The sequence below is a fragment of the Neofelis nebulosa genome, chromosome 4, assembly GCF_028018385.1.
Source record: "Neofelis nebulosa isolate mNeoNeb1 chromosome 4, mNeoNeb1.pri, whole genome shotgun sequence".
NCBI classification, from domain to species: Eukaryota; Metazoa; Chordata; class Mammalia; order Carnivora; family Felidae; genus Neofelis; species Neofelis nebulosa.
Window position 1 is genome coordinate 151,214,954 of NC_080785.1, and position 21,131 is coordinate 151,236,084.

Here is a 21,131-nt window from a genome sequence, read left to right on the forward strand (position 1 = left end):
TCCCTCCATGCCTCCCCAGCCCTCCCAGGTTCAGCCCAGCTCAAGGCCTGCACATGCGCCAGAGGCTGCTACCAGCATCTCTGTTGTTGGGGAAAAAGCAGTTTGCTCAGGGCAAGAGATGAATGAAGTTGATAGTGTTCAGCACGTATGTGCGTGTGCATGTATACACACGCAGGCCACAGACCCTTCGGCTCTGCCACCTTCCTGGGCCACAGTGTGTGGTGACACAGTAGTGTTCAGAGAAATCTGTCCCCATTCTTAACTGAAGGCAGCATCTGGGGAGAGGGGAGGGGGCCTGGGGGGCCTGAACGTGGCTGAGTCAGGCTTTGCCCCCTGCTGCGTCAAGAAGGTGTGGATGCAGCACAGTGCTAGCCTTAGTCCCCGGTCACATCGTTTCACACCCCACTGCCAACTGTAAGTACTATTTTTAACCTTTGTGAAAACACTGCTTCAGAGGACGAGCCTACAGCTGCATTCTCCACAAACCTGTTTCCTGGGCAGAAAGACTGAGGCCTGAAAGGACATAGCCCTGGGGCCCAGAAAGAAGAGGTTCAGAGTTGACGGCTGGCAGGAGGGAGGAGAACTGACACGGCCTCAGGTCAGAACCTCCAGACTAGGCCTGTGGTTAACAGGTGGTTCCCCAAACTGCTGCCTAGGCCTGTCTCATGTCGTAGTAGGTCACGTCTGGTGCTGGTGGTCCTGGCAGGTCCCACCCCTCCCTGCCTTATGTTTGCCCATCTAAGAAATGAAGGGTGAAAGTGCCCACCCAGTCTAATAGCTTACATTTCCTATGTGCCTACCCTATGTCCAGTCCTTTATCCAGCTTGTCCTCATTGTATATACAGCTGTGCCCACTGCATGCCCAGTCCTGCACCAACCATACCTCCACTCTGTAGCCAGCCCTGTGCCCCCTGTGTCCCTACTGTGCCCCATCTGTAATTGCCACTTGGCTGGCCTTGTGTCCACTGTGGCCTAGCCCTATGCCAAGTGCCCTGCCCCCCTCATGGCCAAGGAGAAGTTGACACAATGTGACAAGAGCTAGAACATTCTGACTTGAGGATTCTGAACAAAGGCCCCACCCCACCCCTGTGGCTCCCATAGTCACCTCTGTGGGATACTGACTGGTTCTAGGCTTCAAAGACATGTGGCTCTGGGGAGGGGGCTCTGTGAGGCACAGGCAGAGGAGAACCATCTGGAGCAGAAAGACTGCCAAGGAGCTGCTGTCCCTGGAGTGGGAGCCAGGGAACATGGGGGAGAGGAGCATGGGCCTGAGCTGGGCCCCTCACCCTCTTCTGTCTCCCAGGACTGAGTGGTAAAGGGGCTTTGATCCACCAAAGGCCCTTGAGTCACATACTTGGAACTCATCCCTGGGTCAGGCCTTAAGCCTCAAGTTGACACCTGAGAAGTGAGGAGAAAGAACCAAGTCTGGCATCTGAGGTACACTAGGAATCCAGAGTCTCCCCTGCCTACCTTTCTCTGTTGGCTTTACACTGCCACTCCTAGGCCCTGCCGCAAGGGGCACTGTCCTCACTCTATGGCAGGCCTGGGTAGAGTAGTCACCTGGCTGGTAAGGGGAGAGGAGGGTGGCCTAGGGTTGGTGAAGAACTTCACTAAGGTTCCTGGGCCTTTCTGTTTCCCAAGGTTCCCTGGGCAGGCCGCATTCCTCAGGGGGGTGGGGCCCCTGGTTTCCCACACTCTGTCACCGCCCCCCCCCCCCAGGTCACTGGGGGCTGTGATGTGTGGGGTCGCCATGACAACGAAGTGGGGGCAGGGCACCTAGGGCATGGAGCAGGGCTATGGAAGTCACCAAGAAGGTGGGGGGCCCTGATACATCCGGCCCCCAAGACCACTCCTTGGCCAGCAGCCAGCAGCCGGGGGGTGGCCTCAGAGGGTCCCAGGGACCATGGATAAACTCGGGATCTGCATACTTCAGGCAGGGGTTGTCATTGTCCACCGAGGCCATCATTGATGGGACCTGTGGCCCTGCCTCCCAGGCCCATGCCCCTGAGCCCATTCACCAGCTACACCGGGACCCTGCTGAGGTTAGCTCCCAGTGTGGCTGTGAGCAGGCCTCCCAAGATACTCTGAGGCTCCCTTCTACTAGTCCGTTTCCAAGCTCCATCGTGGGAACCCAAACGCATCTCATCGTGGAGAACAGGACCCTGGCCCTACCCTTGTGCACACGCAGTGACAGCACCAGTGACATGGCCCAGGATGGATTCTGCCGCTCCCGGCTTCAGGTTCAGGTTTCAGGGCAGGGCAAGGCTCCAGCTAAAGTCCTGGTAGGCTGGGGCAAAGGCCCTTGCAGTCCTGACCAGAGAGCCCCTGTGGGCAGCAGAAAGAGCCGGTGGCTACCCTATTTCCTGTCAGGGGAGGATGGCTCAGTTGTAGCCCAAGATCCTCCTCTGGCTCCAACTCAAGGTCAGGGCCAGGGCAAGTGCCCGTGTCCAGCCCAGGCTCCTCCAACTCCATCTCAGGCAAATACTTCAGCTGTGGATACAACCCCAATGCCAGCAGCATCTGAACCTTACACCTCCAACCCTGACCACTCGACAGATACCCTTGCCATCACCAATGGCCTGTCCCAAGACCTTCTGCTCAGGGAGTGTGGCAATCGATGGTCAGTTGTCTTGGAGTCTTCCAAAGTGGTCACACCCTGCCAGGACAAAGTGGATTTTCATTTTCGGGAGGAGACTCCTGCCCCAGCGCCCACTCCAGAGGAGTCCTCAGACCATGTCCAGGAACTTGAGGTTGCCAGAATGCTGGTGTTACCCAACCAGCCCGAGAACCCAGCAGAGAAGCCCCTGGTCTACACCTCCAGGCCAGGCAGCCCAACACCAGGCTCAGAACTCCCAGGGCCCCCCAAGTCCCAGAGGAGTAGCCATGAGATCTGCAGCTCTCAGCCAGACCAGCAGCCTCTCAATGTTTGCAACAATACCTGCTCCAATGTGCCAGCGTCTGCCTACCAAGTATCCTGCCACGAGCAGTCCCCAGTCCAGTCTCCCAGGGAAGCCATACAGATTCCCCCTTCCAGTGCCCCTACCTGCCAGCTCCGGGATGCTGTGGAAGACCATGTGCTGGTGTTTGATATAGCCACAGGCAACAACAGGATGGGGCTACTGTGCCATGACCCCATGGGTTCACGGGCAGTGCTCGTGGGCCTCATGCCCAGCCACCCATCCATCTATGTCCCTGAAAATGTGTTGTCCACTCGACCATTACCCGTGCCAATCCTTTCCCCTGACAACAATCGTTCCAGATTCTGGTCCACTTCACCCGTACTGTCCAGCCCTGTGCCCTCTAGCCTCTCGTCGGGAAGCTATCGAGAGGTGGCCCTGGTTCCCAAGGAGGGGAGTATCAACTTGGAGTCACGGGACTCCCCTGGTACTGAGACACCCATCAGACTGTTCACTGGGCCCATTCCACTGGGGATGTCCCTCCAATTTGGTGAGAGGATATTGAGCCATGTTCATGAGCCTGGCTGGTCTAAACCTGATGCTGAAAAAAATGAAGCTAGTCACACCATCTGGATGCTGAATACAGCCAGGATGCAGGACACTTCCATGGTCCAGCCCAAGAAACTGCAGTGGGTGAACTCAGAGCTGATCCCCGAGCCTACGCCACAAGCGAAACCCCAGGTGATGCCCAGATCCCTACTCCAGGTGGATACAGGCAACCACAACCAGAAAGCGGTCCTTACTGCTCACCCTGACAACCTTAGGGCCGAAGGTGCTGGGCAGGCCTCCCTCAGTGGTCAGCCCCCACTAGCTGAGCAGTGTCCCCTGGCTGGACAGCCCCCTCCAACTGCTCAGCCTCCCTCTGCCGACCAGTGTCCCCTCACCAGGCAGACCCCCCTTTCTGGTCAGCCACTCCTGGCTGAGCAAGTCCCTTCTACCAAGCAGCTCCCCCTTCCTGGTCAGCCCCCTCTCACTGGAACCCCTCTTGCCAGGCAGCTTTCTCTCACCGGGAAGCATCCCTTTTCTCAAGAACCCCCCATTTCCAAAGAGCCCATCATCTCAGGAGGGACCCCCATCCCCAGGGAGCCTGGCCAGGCCTCCACCTTGCATCAGGAAGGAGAGCCCTTGGGCTTGCCGGCCCACGTAGGGCTACTTCAGGTGCCCCTGGCCCCTAAGGAGACCCGTGTCTACATGAGTAGAGAAAAGGTCGGTGTTGGTGCCACTCAAAGCTCCAGCACACATCAGCTCTCATTCTGGCAACCTGGCAGCTCCCCTGGGACCCAAGAGGAGCAGTTTTCCCTGGTCACATTATCTACACCTGGCACTGGCTGCAAGGTCTTGCCCGTGGCTATGGTGGGCAGTGACCCCCAGGGTCCCCGGTTCAAGCTGATGGCTGAGGACATTACACACTCACCAGTGGTTGCACACCTTGGCCTGCTCTGTGGGGCCTGCTATGAACTGGTGCCCGCCACGGATGCTCTGCCAGTGCAGTCCCCGGTGCTCTGCCGCCACTCACTGGGTCCCTACCAGGACATGGCAGCTGTGGTGATTGACACAGGCACGGGCTTCACCAAATGCGGACTGGCTGGAGAGGACCACGTCCTCAGTGTGGTGTCCTCACATGTCCAACTGCTACAGCACCCAGCCCAGGACGAGCCTCGGTATGTGGTGCCCGAGGACCAAGAGGGCTCCTGTTCGCTGCTGAATCGAGGAGTGGTCTCTGACTGGGATGCATTGGAGGTGCTGTGGCAGCACTTGTTTTATTGCAGGCTGGGCGTGCGGCCGGAGGAGCTGGCTGTCCTCGTGGCTGACTCACCCATTTCACCGCGCACCAACCGAGAAAAGGTGGCTGAAATACTCTTTGAGCGTTTCCACGTGCCAGCCATGCAGACGGCGCATCAGGCCCTCCTGGCACTCTATGCTTACGGGCGCACCACTGGGCTGGTGCTGGGCAGTGGCCATGGTACCTCCTATGTGGCGCCTATCCTCACGGGGGATCTGACCCCCCTCGACACCTACCGGCTGGACGTGGCTGGTGCTGACCTCACTGAATACCTGGCTCAGCTATTGCTGGCAGGTGGCCACTCGCCACCCAAGGCAGGGTTGGTCAACCAGATTAAAGAGGCCTGCTGCTATGTGGCCATGGACATGACAGCTGAGATGGCCCGCGCCCAGGCTCAGGCCCGAGTGGACTTCATGCTTCCAGACAAACAGGTCATCACACTGGGCTCTGAGCGTTTCTGCTGCCCTGAGGCCCTCTTCCAGCCCAATCTGCTAGGCCTCAACCAGCCTGGCCTCCCACAACTAGCCCTCCTTAGCATTGGCCGGCTGGATGCCAAGCAGCAGGAGCAGCTGCTGGCCAACGTGGTGCTGGAAGGTGGCACCACCCTGATGAATGGCTTTCCTGAGCGCCTAAGTCAGGAGCTGGGCCCCCGAGCCACTGTGCTGGGCTCTCCCCACCGTGCTGTTGCTGCTTGGCTTGGAGGCTCCATCATGGCGTCCCGGGACTCCTTCCAGAGTCTGTGGCTCAGCCGCCGTGAGTACGAGGAGGAAGGCCCTTGGGCCATCTACAAGTACCATCTGTGAGCATATAAAAGTTCTGGTTCTGCTTACTTCGAGCACTGTGGCATGTTTTAGACACAGAGTGGTGTGGGGAAGGACAGAGGTCCAGGCATGGAGTTAGAGATGGGGACCCTGGCACTCCCAAGGCACACCCTGCCTCTGCACAATGGAACTCCATGGGCCCTGGCAATCCTATCCTTTCCAGAGAACCTCAGAGTCCCTTGGCTGGCATTGGCTCTGGTCTAGTCTGACCTTTACTGCACCCCAAGGGCAATCATAGACAGTGGCTGCTGTGGGTTTTGCCCCGTTGCCCTGGTGACAAGTGCAATTACCCTTGATTGCCAGCTGGTTGTCATGGCAATTTCAAACATAATGTAATAACCCACACAGCCTGGAGTGAGTCATGAAGGGGGGGGGGGGGGACAGCCCCCTCCCCTAGCTCCAGAGGAAAAGATGGCTTGCCCTCCTCCCTCCTCCATCTTGGGCCCTCTACGGGGGGCTAAGGACAGCAACATGGACAACAGCCTAACAGTTCCAAAGATGGCTGGGGACCTGGAACATTTGTTGCTTTCAAGAGAGGGTACCTATAAAAGTCTGGGCTTCTTGGGGTAGCTGGCCTGGTGAAAAGTCTGAACTTTGCCTAAAGCTCTATGCTTCTGTGGCCAGTCAGAGTATGAGGGTATGGGAGTGCTGGCCTTTGGTGCCCTGGGGCAGGAAGTCAGGGTCATGCAGGTGTCAGATAAGTCCTGGATCTTGGGTGGGAGATACAACCTGAACTGGGCAATGAGGATCTGACTTGCTTTGTGGGCTCTGTGGATAGGTAGGCTCACACTTTATCCTGCCTCTCTGACTGTCTACCTCTGGTGAGAGCCAGAACTGTCAACCTTGGGCTCCTTTCCCCTCCTCAGCCTCCCGACCTGGGCTTCCTTGCCCACTGGCCTAGGGTACTGGCTTCTTCAGGATATCTTCATAGAGGCTACTGGACAATGTCAATGCCAACTGCCCCTGCTCTTTTCCCAAACTCTGCCCTGTCCTAAAGGGCTTTCCACCATTCCTCTGGCCAGGGGGGTGGCTAGAAGCCATGGCCCCTGACCTTGTTTAGCTCTAAATAGTAGAGGTGGGAATAAAGTTCCACGTGGGCCCAGTCCATGGCCTGGCAGAGTTGAGAGGATGGCATTCAGTTGGTATTGCTACCTCCTGCCCGGAGGGTGGCTAGAGATTGAAGCCAAAACACTGAAGCCCTACCCTGTCTGTGTCTCCCTGGCTGGGGGCTGAGGGACAAGTGTGCTCCCATCCCAACACTGTGTTCTCATCTTTAGGTTGCTCTATCCACAAAGGGCAAAGACCCGGCTACCCACCCCACCCCCCTGCGCCCCCCACCAAATGCCTGACAGTGAGGGGCTGTCCTGGGTGGGGAGACTGGAAATAGCCTGTGATGTAGGGTCATCACAGCCCCTACCAGCCCTCGGGCATGGCCCAGGCTCTTCCCACATCCTGCTCCCATATCCTGATTCAGCCTCCACAGTCCTGAGGCCTGTGTCAGGCAGGGAGGGGACCGGTGGCTCCAGGGACCAGTGACTTCACAGACTAGCAACAGTGTCCATGTACATGTGCGAGCAAGCACGCCTGGGTGCACACAGAATGCAGATACACGTGCCACTGGGCACCACTGCATACACTGTGCTATTGCCGTCTCCTTCAGCAGAAGAGCTCACGCACACATACACTCACACGTGTACACACACACCCCACCACGTGCACTCACCCACAGGCACATGGAGTGTGCACACGACCAAGAAGAGGTGGAGCACTGCCAGCAGCAGGCAGGGCTCTAGCAAACCACCTCTTCCCCTGCCTCTAAATCCCCCATTCTAGTTTCTCCTTAGCCCAGCTTCTTCATACCCAGAGAGCTATGACCTTCAGGAAAGCCAGAAAATGTATGTCACATGTGTGGGGTCAGCAAGCCATGGCTCAGCTGTACTATACAACTCAGAAAACCATTGTTTCAAGGACAGTGGGCAGACAGCAGGCAGGACCGAATACCAGGCCATTCATTCATTCTGCAGACGTGAACTGAGCATACTGAAATGAAACACAGCCTCTGCCCTGCTGATGCCTAGCCTGTCAGGAGATTCCTACACAGTGGTGGGGTTGGTGCTGTGACTGAGACCACCCAGAGCACAGAGGGCCCAGAGGTGGCATCAGCCTGGCCTGGAAGAGGTGACCCAAAACCAGGGAAGGATGTAAAGAGCTCCTTGACACCTTTGTCTGGAGGAAGATATTGAGGGGCCTTGTTTGAGTGGTCATTTCCCAGGCTAGCCTTCCCAACTCTAGCCCCAACTTCCTCACTTGAGCAGTCACTCCTGTCAGCAGCCATGGGGGGCCATACAGGGAAGACTCACTCAAATCCAAGGGTTTGGAAATGACCTTACCCAGGATGGGGTCAGAAGGCTCACTGGGAGGTTTGGGGTGGGGTGGAACCCAGCTCCAGGCACCAAGAAGCCTGTCTGGCCTTCCGACATGGGCCTCAGGATGGTTCTCAGTGCTTGTGAGGGGGAAGGGGCAAGCATTGGGTCTATGTGCCTCCCTGACAAAGGACAAAGAAATGGCCAAGGACTTCCTTCAAATCTTCTTCCAGGCAGTTCTTAGCCTCTTCCCATCAGAGGACGGGACTGGTGGGACCCCCTGGTGCAATAGTTCTCCTGTATCCCCACATCCCAGCCTAGGCTGCTGGTGGTGATGCTGCTCATGAAGTGTTTGAGGGTGATTAAACTGGAAAGAAAGCACAATCCATACCATGTCATAGGTGACTTTTATAGGCTGGGAAATTCAGTGCTGCACAAGGAGGGGGGGCAGCCTTGTGGGCTGGGCTAGCCACCCTGGCTGGGACTTCGGAATGAGAAAGGCTGAACTGGGGTGGGGTGGGGGAATAGGAGGTTCTGCCACCATGGTCTGGAGCCCTCACTGACCACTTGCCCACATACTCAACCATGTGCTTACTATTCTTAGCTAGAGGATGCCAATCTGTAATGCAGCTTGCCCTAGCAACTGCACACTTTGTTCTTGTAAGTAGGTTCCACCCTTTGGGTCAGGTTTTGGGAGCTAGGCAGAGTGCTGGTCCCCTGGGGACTACTACCTGCCAAGAGATTCCTGTGCAGCTCCAGGACTCTGGCTTTCCCCACACCTCCTACTCCCCACTCCCTGCCATGTGTATAAGAAGGCCCCTCTGGCCCCTGTTGCCCAGTCAGTCCCAGGCCCTAAGGGAGTCTTTGAGAGCCAGGCCGGCGCCAGGCTGGCTAGTGCTCAACAACTCTTTACCGCTGGTCGTCCGCCCCCCTTCGGGTGGGTTTCTGGCCTCAAGCTCCTCAAGGGCCCGGGCGGAGCCGGTTGAGGGAGGCCCCGCCCCCAGCCCGCCCCCGGCCCCGGGTGCGAATCCGGTGCCGGCGAGCGGCGGGAGATGCTGGAGGTTCGCGAGCCCAAGCGGCTGCAGCTGGCGCCGCGTCTGCCCCGCGTGCCCGGAGCGGATTCTGCCCGCCGCCCCCGGAACCCTCGGCGCCCCACTGAACCCGAGATCGCTTCCTCCGTGTGACCGACCGGCGCTGCAGGTGCGGGGCGGGCCGCGAGGGGGGGGGGGCGCCCCCTGAACGCACGTTGTGGGGGTCTTGGGGGATTGGGTCTCTGACTCAAGATTCGGGTCGCTCAGTGCGCGGGGGCTCCGCGAGGGCTTGGGGTCTCAGTGGGGGCAGAGCACGAGGGTTCTGGAGATCCGGGGGTCGGAGAGCGGGGTTGGGCTTAAAGTTCCCCGTCACCTCTCACGGCTCGGGGGTCCCAGGGGAAGCCTCTGAGACTCAAGTCAGGCGAATCTTTCTCCCCCCGACCCCCCTCCGCCCCTCTCGCCCCCCCCCCCCCCCCCCCCCCCATCTTGCTGGGCTCCTAATTGTGAAAACCTTAACCCTCCAAGGTTCGTGGTGCCCCTTGGGGGTAGGGGCCGAGGGCTAAGCCGACCCTCCTGACTCCCAGAGCCGCCTTCAACCCCTCCCAACTGCCCCCGGGTCCCCTTCCTCCAGCTAGGCAGTCACTAATTTCCATGACAACGGAGAGTTCTTTATAGGCGACAACCTGAAGGGGGCTGGGCGGGGCTGCCGCGAGGTGGGGGAGGAGGCCCCAAGCCCCTGGGGGCCCGCAGCCCCCTAGCCAAGATTCAGCTTCCAAGCCTTAACGTGGGGGCCAGTTGGGGGTTCAGGGCACCGACCCAGCGCTGCGCGGTGGGGGTAGGGGACGCACATGTTTCTGCTGGGAGGTGCGGGGCTTGGTGCTCACACGTGTGCCTCCCGCATGTGTGTTGCTGTGCCAGCGGGGGCGAGTCAGCAGCGCTGGGGAAGGGGGTCAGGGTGGCGCCACGTTGGGGAGCAGGGTCCCTGGCTGGTGTGTGTGTGGGGGCAGTGGACAATGAACAAATGAATTTCTGCCTTACCCAGCTTGTAGTGTCTGTCAGAGACCCTAGGCTCTCCCAGCCCCCCATAGCTGTGCCAAACTGCTTTTGTCCGCACCCCGTAGACAGAGCCTGCTCCACCAGGTTCCCTTCTGGGGAGCAGGGCCCTCTATCCTTCACCAAAAGCTTAGTCTGCAGCAGTCCAGCCCCTGTCCTGCTGCCCCCCTCTAAGGCCCAGACTCTGAGCCCCCCAGGACCACCTAGAGAGACCTGATTCTCCCCCTCCCCCCACTCCACACCTCCTCAGTTGAATTTTAGCCACCTGATGGACCGCAGTTTTCTCCACTGGGAAATTGGTGTCTCTCCTCCCCTCAGTGTCAGGCTGGGCTCAGGGTGCGGCAGAGGTCTCTGCCCTTCTTTCACAGCATTTGGTGTGAACCCCCAGGTGCTAAAGGCTGCCTTCCCCATATGTGCTGCTGGCCCTCCTCTCCAGCCCATGTCCTGGCCACCATTCCTGCCCTGGAAGAAGGCCACAGACTTCATGATCTCCATCTAGAGAAATTGAGGCAGGGGGTTGGTGCTGTGCAGTTGTTATCCTGTTTCTGGGTTGTTTAGGGTGCTGTTTCTGCCCCCCCTGACGGGATCCACTGTTGGAAAGTGGGATGGCTGCAGCAGGGAATTAGGCTGAACTGCAAGAGGGGTCCTGGGGACCCAAGGCCTGGGGAGGATGGCAGGTAAAGGGGGTGTGGCTAGTCTAGGCTGGGCTGGGCCAGCTGAGAGAAGGGGCTACAAAGGGAAGCAGCCAGGTCTCTAAGCTTCATTCCAGCCCCCTTCCCCAGGCATGCACCCTCCACCTGATGGACCTGCCTTACCTAAGCTGCCTAATGATTGGGAGAGGGGCTATGGAATTGTTGGGAGGGGACTGCAACAGCTGGCCTCTTCCCCCAGGCGTGGTTGTGCTTCCCACACCAAGTTCAGTGCATTTCTGAGGGATACAGGAGGGTTCAATGTCAAAGGTCCAGGCACCATGGGCAGCTCATGGCCCAGGTGTTCAGAGCATATGGCTGTGGAGGCCTTAGGGCTCTGCTGGGTGCCCATAGACCCCTTCAGAACCCCTACCCACCTTTCTTGCCTGTGTCATTGTGCCTGTGTCCTTTTTATTGTCACTCTTCCATCACTTTTTGCCATTGTCCCTCACTGTCCCTGCCCCCCTCTCTCTTTTCTAAAGTCTCTCAATTCCCCCTCCTCCCCTTCCTTGATGGGGCCAGGTGCCAGAACCCATGGGGAAGGAGTTGGGCCAAAATCTCAAGGAATTCTTAGAAAAGGAGTTGGCCAACACCTCTCCCCTTCCCCTTCCCTTTGTTTCAAAACTTCCATCACCACAGCAATCCTTTACTCTGGGGCCTTCCCCTGCATTTCCCTCCTCCACCCACAGGGCAGCAGGGCTGCCAGTGGATTTTCCTTCAGGAGTTCAAAGACTGGGACCCCAGGTGCCTGGGAGGGTCCAGTTGGTTCTTAGCCCTGCCATGCCAAGTTCAACGCTGAACTTCCTGGAGGCACCACTGGACTATATGCCCACTGCTGAGGCTGGAGAGGCCCCCTGTTCTTACTCCGTCAGACGGGAGAGTCAGCAGCAGGAACTATGGACCATGGTTTAGCTGGAGCCTGAGGCCCAGCCACAGCGGCCCCCTGCCCATGTCCCTGAAGCAGCTGGACAGTGGGCTAGAAGCTTGGCTGTGCCTTCTGACACCAGACCCTGAGGGTAAAGTCTCTATTTCCCCTGGTCCTTCTAGTGAGACCTCAGCTGTGAGAGCCAGGCAAGGCTTGGGCCTAGGCATGTCCTTTGCAGCAGGAAATGCAGCCCCAGTCCCTGAGAGAGGAGAGTAGGGGAGGGGAGGGGGTACCTGAAGGCTGGTGTTCACAGCTGCCACTAAATCGGGAGGTGTTGCCCACAGTTGTTGGGAGGTAGCGGGAGGCCTCTTGAGCCCCTCCTGGCCTCCCAGGATTTACTGCAAGCTCTGGAACTCCACATGGGAGAGGTCCAGGGCAGCGGGAAACTTGTTTATTGCTGTGAAAGGTGGGGCCTGAACCAGGCTGACCCCAGTGGAGGAGGGAACAAGACTCCAATGCAGGACCACAGGACCTCTGGAGCCAGACTTGCTTAAGGCTGCAGCAGGGCCCCTATGGGACCCTTTATTACCAGGGCACCAACAGGCAGAGTCTCCCTCAGGTTTGCCTGAGGCTCGATTGCCCAAGCCCAGGGGTCAGACCTGAGGAGCAGGCAGTAACTGGGAGTGCTTGGCCATCAGGCATCCTTAGAGTCAGCTGGAGGGCACTGGCAGTGCCAGGCTCCGCACTTCCCCTAAGCTCCCTTTGGACAGCCCCCCCTGTGCACACCGTTTCTCTGCAGGAAATGGAAAGAGCCATGTCTCTAGGGAAACGGCCGTTATGGGGCTTCTGTGTCCTCCCATGTCCCGGTGTTGACCTGGGCTCTGCCCCTGTGTCAGTGGGAGGATAGTTCTCCACTGTTGGGTATTGGGTCTGGGCTGACTGGGCCGTGGGGGGTGAGAAATGCAAACCCCTTTCTGCCTGGCTTGTCACCATTCTTGAAGTTGTCCCTTGACTGCTCCCCTAGCTTCAGGACCAGGGCCTCCCTTGTTGCAAGCAGGTGCCAGGGGCTTGGTGCGCACACCAGCAACCTCCCAGGCAGCAGCAGTGGGCAGCAGATGGTGGAGAGGGTGGGGGTAGAGGGGACCCCTTTTCTCCTTTCTTCGCCCTGGGGCTAGAAAGGGGGTAGAGGCAAATGGGTACAGTTTGGTGAGGGAAGCAGTAACCGACTGAGATCAGGGCACCCACGGTAGGGAGAGAGGCCCATCTGTCCCTGCCCCATTCATGAGGTTTTAGGATCTAGATCCAGGCTGATGTGACTGTGAGCAGAGGCCTGGATTTCTGTGGTGGAGGAGACCACAAGACTAACCCTGGATCCTTGCGAGCACAAGAGAATATGTATGGCTGAAAGCTGGGCCAATATCAGGGATGGGCTTATACAGAATCTCCCACACCACGTAGCAGAGCAAGGAGCTGATAGGGTGGGGAAAGTGGAGGTTGTGGAAAGTATCTCAGAGAAGGGCCATTTTGAGCCTGGAACGTCAGAATCATTTTAGACAATTGGTTGCACAAACAACCTTATAATGTCAGAAATCACAACAAACCAAGAAAGAGATTAAGCACCGGTCTTGACACCTAGCTCATGTGGAGGCTTGCTTCACAGGGAGGCCAAGGTGGGCAGTACCCTTGTCAGTGTCCACACTTCCTGCCATTGAATGGACACAGTTGAGCTGGTTAGTCACCTGTTGTTGGATTTTAGGTAGTTGCTGATTTTTTTTTACGTTATAAATAACTCTGCCGTGACAAATAGGATACTGATGGGAAGCTTTGGGGGAAGGGCATTCCTGCCACAGGGAACGGTGTAAGCAAAGCAACAGAGCTGGGACACAGGTCCCTCCCACCTCTCCTGGGGGGCCCGCAGGCTGAGGTACCACCCTCCTGCCCAGTACATGGCTCTTGGATTCCAGCCCGGAAAGGGAATCACAGTGCGTTAGAGCCATTGAGGGACTGATGCAGGCCCCCTCCCCCAGATTGTTAGGGCACAGAGATGAGTGGCCGGCAGTGGTGGGTGGCTGTGCCTCTGCTGTCAGCTGTGAGTGTGGGATTCCAGCCACATGCTCCTCTCCGGCAGACGCAGGAGCAGGGCTGTGACCATGGTGGCAAAGACACACAGTCGGGGACAATCTTCAAAGCTTCTCTTGTTTGCCTCTGCAGTGCCTCACAAGATGGCTTAAGCCCTGGCTTAAATCACACCAATGAAATGCATTTGCGTTTCCTGAGCCCAAATAACCCATATGAGGGAAGGATGAAATTTGTTTCCTAATGCTGAGGACAAATTTGAGGGAACACTTCCAGGACTATGACCCCTGGGGAGGGAGTGGCCTCTGCCTGGGAGGAATCAAGCAAAAGCCAGGGCTAGCCATGGGACTTGTGTGGGTCCTGGCCTTTGACCCTGGCTGGCAGAGTCCCTGTGACCCAAGCGGCTTCCTCTGGGGATGGCTTCTTTCCTTCTCTACTACCGTGTAGTTGCAGTGAGTCCAGATAGGGGAGCATCTAGGTGCACAGCAAGTGCTAATCGGCGTGGAGGGACGGTATGCACAGCCAGCAGCAGCAGGGTCGTTTGCAGCCTCCATGCAGAGCTTTTGCCATGGCCTCAGTATCACATTAACCATGTGTTATGGAGGTCCAGACAGTCAGTAACTCCCCTCCTGAAGTTTACCTGTAGCAAGAGCTGCGAGTGCATTTTCCTTTGGGTGCTGGAGCCAGTCCACCCACCACCGCAAGTGAGGATTGGGTTGGCAAGGTTGCAGACCCATGGGTGCCATGTCCCAGGTGCCAGAGTGCCTGGAGCCCACTGTAGTCAGCTGCATGTGGTCACCTTTATGACACCCACCCCTGGCCAGGGTCTTATTCCCTGGACCTGACTGCCCAGATCTCCTGTGGGCCCTGGCAGTGAGGCCCTGGCAGGCTTGTCTAGCTTTTCTGGACCGTTTACCCCTGCACGCCTCCTGGCAAATCCTTCTCCTCTAAGGCTCAGCCCTGCTGCTGCTTCTCCCTCAAAGCCTTTCCTCACTTCCACCCAAATGGGGTCTCTCTGAGGAAACTCTCCAAGGACTGTGCCTGAATGCAACATTTATTAAATCAATAAAGGTAATCATAGTAAAAATTCTAACAGAAAATAATACAAGATATAAATCTGCCCCTTTAACACACAGTTCTTTGCCCCAAAGAGCACTCTGATTTTCTTAGCTGTCTTTCCAGAATGGAGTTTGGAGTATACTGGAACATAAACTTTAAAAAATTTACCCAGGGGAGCCTGGGTGGCTCAGTTGGTTAAGCGTCCAACTTTGGCTGTGGCCACGATCTCATGGTCTATGAGTTTGAGTCCTGTGTCGGGTTCTGAGCTGAGAGCTCAGATCCTGGAGCCTGCTTCAGATTCTGTCTGTCTGTCTGTCTCTCTCCCTCTCTCTCTCTCTCTGCCCCTCCCTCACTCATGCTCATGCTCTCTCTCTCAAAAAACAAATAAACGTTTAAAAAAATGTTTTTAAATAAAAAATTTACCCAAATAGCAGCACCCTTGACCCAGCATTCTGTCCCTTGCTTTTCTACTTAACATATCTCAGAAACCGTCCAACAGCAGTGCATTTCCGTACTTTATTCTTTGTAATAGCTACCCGGTATTCTTTTTAAAATTTTTTTTTTAACATTTATTTATTTTTGAGAGACAGAGACAGAGCATGAGCAGGGGAGGGGCAGAGAGAGAGGGAGACACATATTCCGAAGTAGGCTCCAGGCTCCAAGCTGTCAGCACAGAGCCCGACGTGGGGCTCGAACTTGCAAACCACAAGATCATGACCTGAGCCGAAGTTGGATGCTTAACCAACTGAGCCACCCAGGCGCCCCTACCAAGTGTTCTTCCATATGGATGGCTATAATTTCTTTTTTGATTAAAAAATTTTTTGCGTGTTTATTTTATTTTTGAGAGAAAGAGACAGAGAGAGAGACAGAGAGAGAACGAGTGGGGGAGGGGCAGAGACAGTGGGAGACACAGAATCTAAAGCAGGCTCCAGACTCTAAGCTGTCAGCACAGAGCCTGATGTGGGGCTCGAACTTGCAAACCACAAGATCATGACCTGAGCCGAAGTCTGTGTTTAACCGAAAGAGCCACCCAGGCACCCCCACGGATAGCTATAATTTTTATCAACATTTTAAAATTGTGAAATATATCGAAAATCTAGAAATGTGCCCCAAACTTGTATGTACATTTTTACAAATTATTATAAAGCAAACACCTGTGAAAACCACCACTCAGGTTCAGAAATCAGCTCTCCAGAATCTCCCCGTGTCCTGACTCAATCGCAACTACTCTCTTTCTCGTGGAAGGACTTATGGTACTTATTTCCTAGCTCTTTATAAAAACAGTTTTACCAGAATGTTTGTATCCTTAGTACAAGTTAGTTCTGCCTGTTTTGAACTCTGAATCAATAGGATTATGCTGTATGTATTCTTTTGTGTCTATTTCACTCAACACTGTATTGGTGAGATTCACCATGTGGTTGGCTATAGCTATAGCTCCTTCATTTCCATTGCTGTGTAATATGAGTGTCCTGTGGCAAAAATGTATGCATTTCTGCTCAAGTCTTTGCTAACACTTGGTATCTTCAGACTTTCAGAGATGGCTATCTGCTGGGTGGGTGGTTATATTCCCCATCATCTGTGCAATAGCTGAAATTTAAAGAAATTGGTAAAAAAAAATTCTTAATGTACATAATAGAAAGTGATTCCCTGATATGTCGGTTTAATATGTTTTTCGTAAGTAGGGGCTGTTGTAGTTCAGGCAGCCAAGCTGAGTGGCAGGAGCTGTGGCCAGAAAAGCAGGGGTAGGAGGCTGACCACCCTCTAGCCCTTCCTAGTGCAGTCTCTGCCCCTTGCCTTGTCCTGAGCCATGCTGGGGTCTCCCAGAGCCAGCCTCCATACTGTGGGGAGAAGCCTCCATGTTGTGGTACAGCTGAGCCGGACTCCATCCTGTCTGCAGCTCAGAGACTGGCAATGCCGTTTGGGTGTGTGACTCTGGGCGATAAGAAGAACTATAACCAGCCGTCGGAGGTGACTGACAGATATGATTTGGGACAGGTCATCAAGACGTGAGTGCGGGGTCTTGTGGTCAAGGGTGGGTGGGCAAGGGCCTGGGAAAGGGGAGCAGAGGACAGCCCACATTGAGGCCAGGGCTGAGTGGGGTGCTTGCTGGCTACAGTGAGGAGTTCTGTGAGATCTTCCGGGCCAAGGACAAGACGACGGGCAAGCTGCACACCTGCAAGAAGTTCCAGAAGCGGGACGGCCGCAAGGTGCGGAAGGCGGCCAAGAACGAAATAGGCATCCTCAAGATGTGAGTGTGAGGCCTCGGGGTGGGGTGGCATAGGAGGTAGCAGGGAGTGGTTTCAAGGGCAGGTGACCTCAAGCAGTACCAGGCTCTGGCCAGTTAGTTTGCTGTGGCCCACAGTGGCAACCAGAGCCTCTCTTAGGGGTTTACCCAGCCCTAACTGTTGGCCCCTCTCTCCGCTGCCAGGGTGAAGCATCCCAACATCCTGCAACTGGTGGATGTGTTTGTGACCCGCAAGGAGTACTTCATCTTCCTGGAGCTGTGAGTGTGGGTCTGGGGTCCCCGGATTCCTCAGTCCCCAGGGCCTTTACCTGCTCTGCCCTCTGCAACCAGGGAAAGCCCCCTTTCTGGCCCCTTGGGGTGTTGGGTCCCCATGCCTTGCCCAGCTAGCTGCCTGGTGTAGGCAGCCTGCCCAAATACTCCTGCCCCACCCCCGATCCTGCCCACGTGGGCTCAGGGGCTGGTGTCCCTCAGGGCCACGGGGAGGGAGGTGTTTGACTGGATCCTGGACCAGGGCTACTACTCGGAGCGAGATACAAGCAATGTGGTGCGGCAGGTCCTGGAGGCCGTGGCCTACCTGCACTCACTCAAGATCGTGCACAGGAACCTCAAGGTGAGGCCAGGAGCCAGGTCTGTTGGCACCCGGCCTGGGGCTGAGGTGGACAGCACCTTGGGGTCTTGGTCTAGCCTCTGAGGTCCTCATGGAGTCTTTCTCTGCCCACCCACATGTCATTCCTGCCCGGAGCAGCTGGAGAACCTGGTTTACTATAATCGGTTGAAGAACTCAAAGATTGTCATCAGCGACTTCCACCTGGCTAAGCTAGAGAATGGCCTCATCAAGGAGCCCTGTGGGACTCCCGAGTACCTGGGCAAGCAGGGGGTGGGGCAGGGACAGGGTGGGGGACAGCCTTCAAGGAGTGGCTCTGGGTAGGGGGAAGGAAGTCTCCAGCCCAGGAAGTGGGTATGAGCGGTCCCAGGCTTGGCCAGGCCTGATATTGACCACCAGATGGACACTGTGTTTGCAGCCCCAGAGGTGGTAGGCCGGCAGCGGTATGGACGCCCCGTGGACTGCTGGGCCATTGGAGTCATCATGTACATCCTGTGAGTGAATGGGTTTGTAGCCAGGCCAGGTGGGGTTCTGTGTCCATGGCCTTCTTAAGTGACCCTGCCCTTTGGCCCCCATGTAGGCTTTCAGGGAACCCACCTTTCTATGAGGAGGTGGAGGAAGATGACTATGAGAACCATGACAAGAACCTCTTCCGCAAGATCCTAGCTGGCGACTATGAGTTTGACTCTCCATACTGGGATGACATTTCCCAGGCAGGTGAGGAGGTGCCCAGTGTGTGGGTAGCGGGAGGGTTGGTATGGGGGACCTGCTGTCAGCCTTCTCTGCTGGACTCTGCTCCTACCTCCCAGCCTATTCATCACCTCTAGACAGTGAGATGAGGTGCCAATGCCTCACCTCTCCTTGGCTTTGTCCCCAGCCAAAGACCTGGTCACAAGGCTGATGGAGGTGGAGCAAGACCAGCGCATCACTGCAGAAGAGGCCATCTCCCATGAGTGGTGAGCAGGGCCCATGGAGGACAGAAGGAGAGGCCAGATTTCCCTTGGCCTCTGTCCTCCTCACATCTAGTAGCCCCCATCCTTGAGGCTTTGAGTAGGGGTTGGGGGTGCCCAGAGCTCAGGCCCAGCCCAGAGGCCTGCCTGGTAACTTCTGGATCTTAAGAGAAAAGGACTGGGCAGTCTCCCTGAAGGCCTATACACCCTCAGATCCAGATGCATCTGTACCCTTTCTAGGATTTCTGGCAATGCTGCTTCTGATAAGAACATCAAGGATGGTGTCTGCGCCCAGATTGAAAAGAACTTTGCCAGGGCTAAGTGGAAGGTAAGGCTTGGATGACTCCCTTTCTTGGATTGATCCCAAGTGCTCCTTCTGGCACACACAGTTTTTTGCCTATATCATATCCCTGCAGCCACACACAGGCGTTTCTTCAGCTATCAGGTGTGATTGTAGCCACTGTCACTACCTTAAGTGGGTGTGTTGAACAGCTGGGTCCCTGGCCCTTGGGTGGTCAGAGGCAGCCAGGGACGCCAAGGAATGGTCTGTGTTTGGCCTTTGCGAAGGAATGGATCCAGCTTCTGTGAGCCCCACTCTGAGCCTCTCTCCACTGCCCTCCTTTCAGAAGGCTGTCCGAGTGACCACCCTCATGAAACGGCTCCGGGCACCAGAGCAGTCCAGCACAGCTACAGCCCAGTCTGCCCCAGCCACAGACACTGCCACCGCTGGGGCTGCAGGTGGGGCCACAGCTGCAAGTGGAGCTGCCCCAGCCCTTGGGGGCAGTGCCACCTCAGCCACAGTGGGTGATGCTGCTCTTGCCGCAAAGAGTGATAATACAGCCCCCGCAGACCGTAGTGCCACCCCAGCCACAGATGGCAGTGTCACCCCAGCCACTGATGGCAGTGTCACCCCAGCCACCGATGGGAGCATCACCCCAGCCACCGATGGGAGCATCACCCCAGCTACCGACAGGAGTGTTACTCCAGCCACCGATGGGAGAGCCACACCAGCCACAGAAGAGAGCATCATGCCCACCACTCAAAGCAGTGTCACACCGGCTACCAAGGCAGCTGCCACCCCTGAGCCGGCTTTGGCCCAGCCGGACAGCACAGCCCCCGGGGGCACAACAGGCCAGGCTCCACCCTCTAGTAAAGGGGAAGAGGCTGCTGGCTATGCCCAGGAGTCTCGGAGGGAGGAGACCAGCTGAGTGGGCAGTCTGGTGTGGGGCAGGGGATGGGCAGGAGGGTGGGAGAGTGGATGAGGGGCTTCTCACTGTACATAGAGTCATTGGCCTGATGCCCTTGCTCCCCCTGCCCCTGCCTCCCAGTGTGGGGCATGTCTGGGGGCCACGGGAGAGCAGTCTCATCTCCTGTGTGTATGTGCGTGAGTGGTGGGCAGGCCAGAGGCAGGACCGGCCCCAGCCCCTGCATGGATTCCTTGTGGCTTTTCTGTCTTTCGCTAGCTTCACCAGTTTCTGTTCCTTGCGGGATGCTGCTCTAGGGATACTCAGGAGGTCCCTGCTCCCTTCCCCTTCCCTTTTTGCCTCACAATTTCCCCAGGCAGGCCCTGCAGGTCCCATCCTTTCCCAGGCCCTAATCTTGGGTGGCCTTGCCCTGAGAGCTGGTCCTCCAGCGAGGCCCTGTCAGCGGTCTTAGGCTCCTGCACATGAAGGTATGTGCCTGTGGTATGTGGGCTGCTCTAAGAATGGACACAGGCTTGTATAGAGAATTCAAAAATCTAGGGCAGTATGCTTTAAGACAAGACTGGTCGCATGGTTGGGGGCACTGCTTGGTAGCTTTAGGGGTCCTCAGAAGTGAAAGAGAATGAGTGTGTGGGGGTGGGGGGGGTAGAAGCTTCCATCTTTGTCCCTGGAAAGTTCTCACCAACACCCTTATGCTATTTCCTGCCCTCCTGGGTTCTGCAGTGGGTTGCCCTATGCCCTGAGCTTCATGAGCCTGTAAGGGGAAGGAGGAGCAGTTGGGATGTGGCAGTGAAAACTGGAAGGCAGAGTGCAGGCCCAGCTCGTCATGCACCAGCCTAGCTTGGTCCTTACCCTGAGCCAAACAGGGAGGGCTGGTATCCCCTGGCTCTTCTCTGATGGAGTCCCTTGGGTTCAGTCTACAGTCCTCTCCATTGAAGGGGGCCTGCTGCATGGCAGTGTCCCATAGTCTGATTTAGGGGGTTGCCCTTCATAGGGGCAGATTTCTGCCTTCCTAATCCAACAACAAAATAGAGAGGAACCCCCTCTACGTCTGTGACCCACTTCCCCTTCTATCATGGCTGAAACAGAGGCCCAGGTGCCTCTGAGCCATGCTGAGTTGCTTTTTCTGGGATGAGGAAGTGGAATAAGGCTTCCCCGTTTCCTGATCGAGGCTCCTGGCAGGTGCCCTTTGTCAGACCCCACCACAGCTTGGGCAGGCAGCCACACTGGTCCCGGCCTTTGCTCGGCACTCCAGTGTCAGTCCTGCCCTTCTCCCTGCATGCCTGTGGGTCTGCTCTGGTGTATGAAGGTTGGTAGGCTGTGTGCCTGCTGAACCTGGCAAATAAACGTCACCCTGCCAAAGCCTCTGGCCATCCTCTTGCCGTTGCTTCCTCTGTCTTACTGGGGAGGGGCCCCTGGAAGGCAATGGGGAG

The 21,131-nt window shown here is 56.6% G+C and overlaps 2 protein-coding genes across 3 annotated transcripts; both read left to right on the forward strand.

Moving 5' to 3' along the window:
- The first annotated feature begins 1,148 nt into the window (after positions 1–1,148).
- Positions 1,149–5,569, forward strand: LOC131510148 (uncharacterized). The gene has a single exon (XM_058726886.1). It carries the CDS (start codon positions 1,797–1,799, stop codon positions 5,541–5,543), a length of 3,747 nt encoding a protein of 1,248 aa, XP_058582869.1. The 5' UTR covers positions 1,149–1,796; the 3' UTR covers positions 5,544–5,569.
- A 3,352-nt stretch (positions 5,570–8,921) lies between these two features.
- On the forward strand, positions 8,922–21,077 carry CAMKV (CaM kinase like vesicle associated). 2 transcript variants are annotated; one of them, XM_058726889.1, is made up of 11 exons: positions 8,925–9,124; positions 16,595–16,703; positions 16,814–16,945; positions 17,126–17,200; positions 17,414–17,552; positions 17,688–17,808; positions 17,965–18,040; positions 18,127–18,263; positions 18,424–18,502; positions 18,737–18,824; positions 19,123–21,077. In XM_058726889.1, exons 2-11 carry the CDS (start codon positions 16,609–16,611, stop codon positions 19,702–19,704), a joined length of 1,524 nt encoding a protein of 507 aa, XP_058582872.1. In that variant the 5' UTR covers positions 8,925–9,124; positions 16,595–16,608; the 3' UTR covers positions 19,705–21,077. The 2 variants fall into 2 exon arrangements, with proteins under 2 accessions (XP_058582873.1, XP_058582872.1); XM_058726890.1 differs by lacking the exon at positions 16,814–16,945 and having other exon boundaries at positions 8,922–9,124.
- The last annotated feature ends 54 nt before the right edge of the window (positions 21,078–21,131 follow it).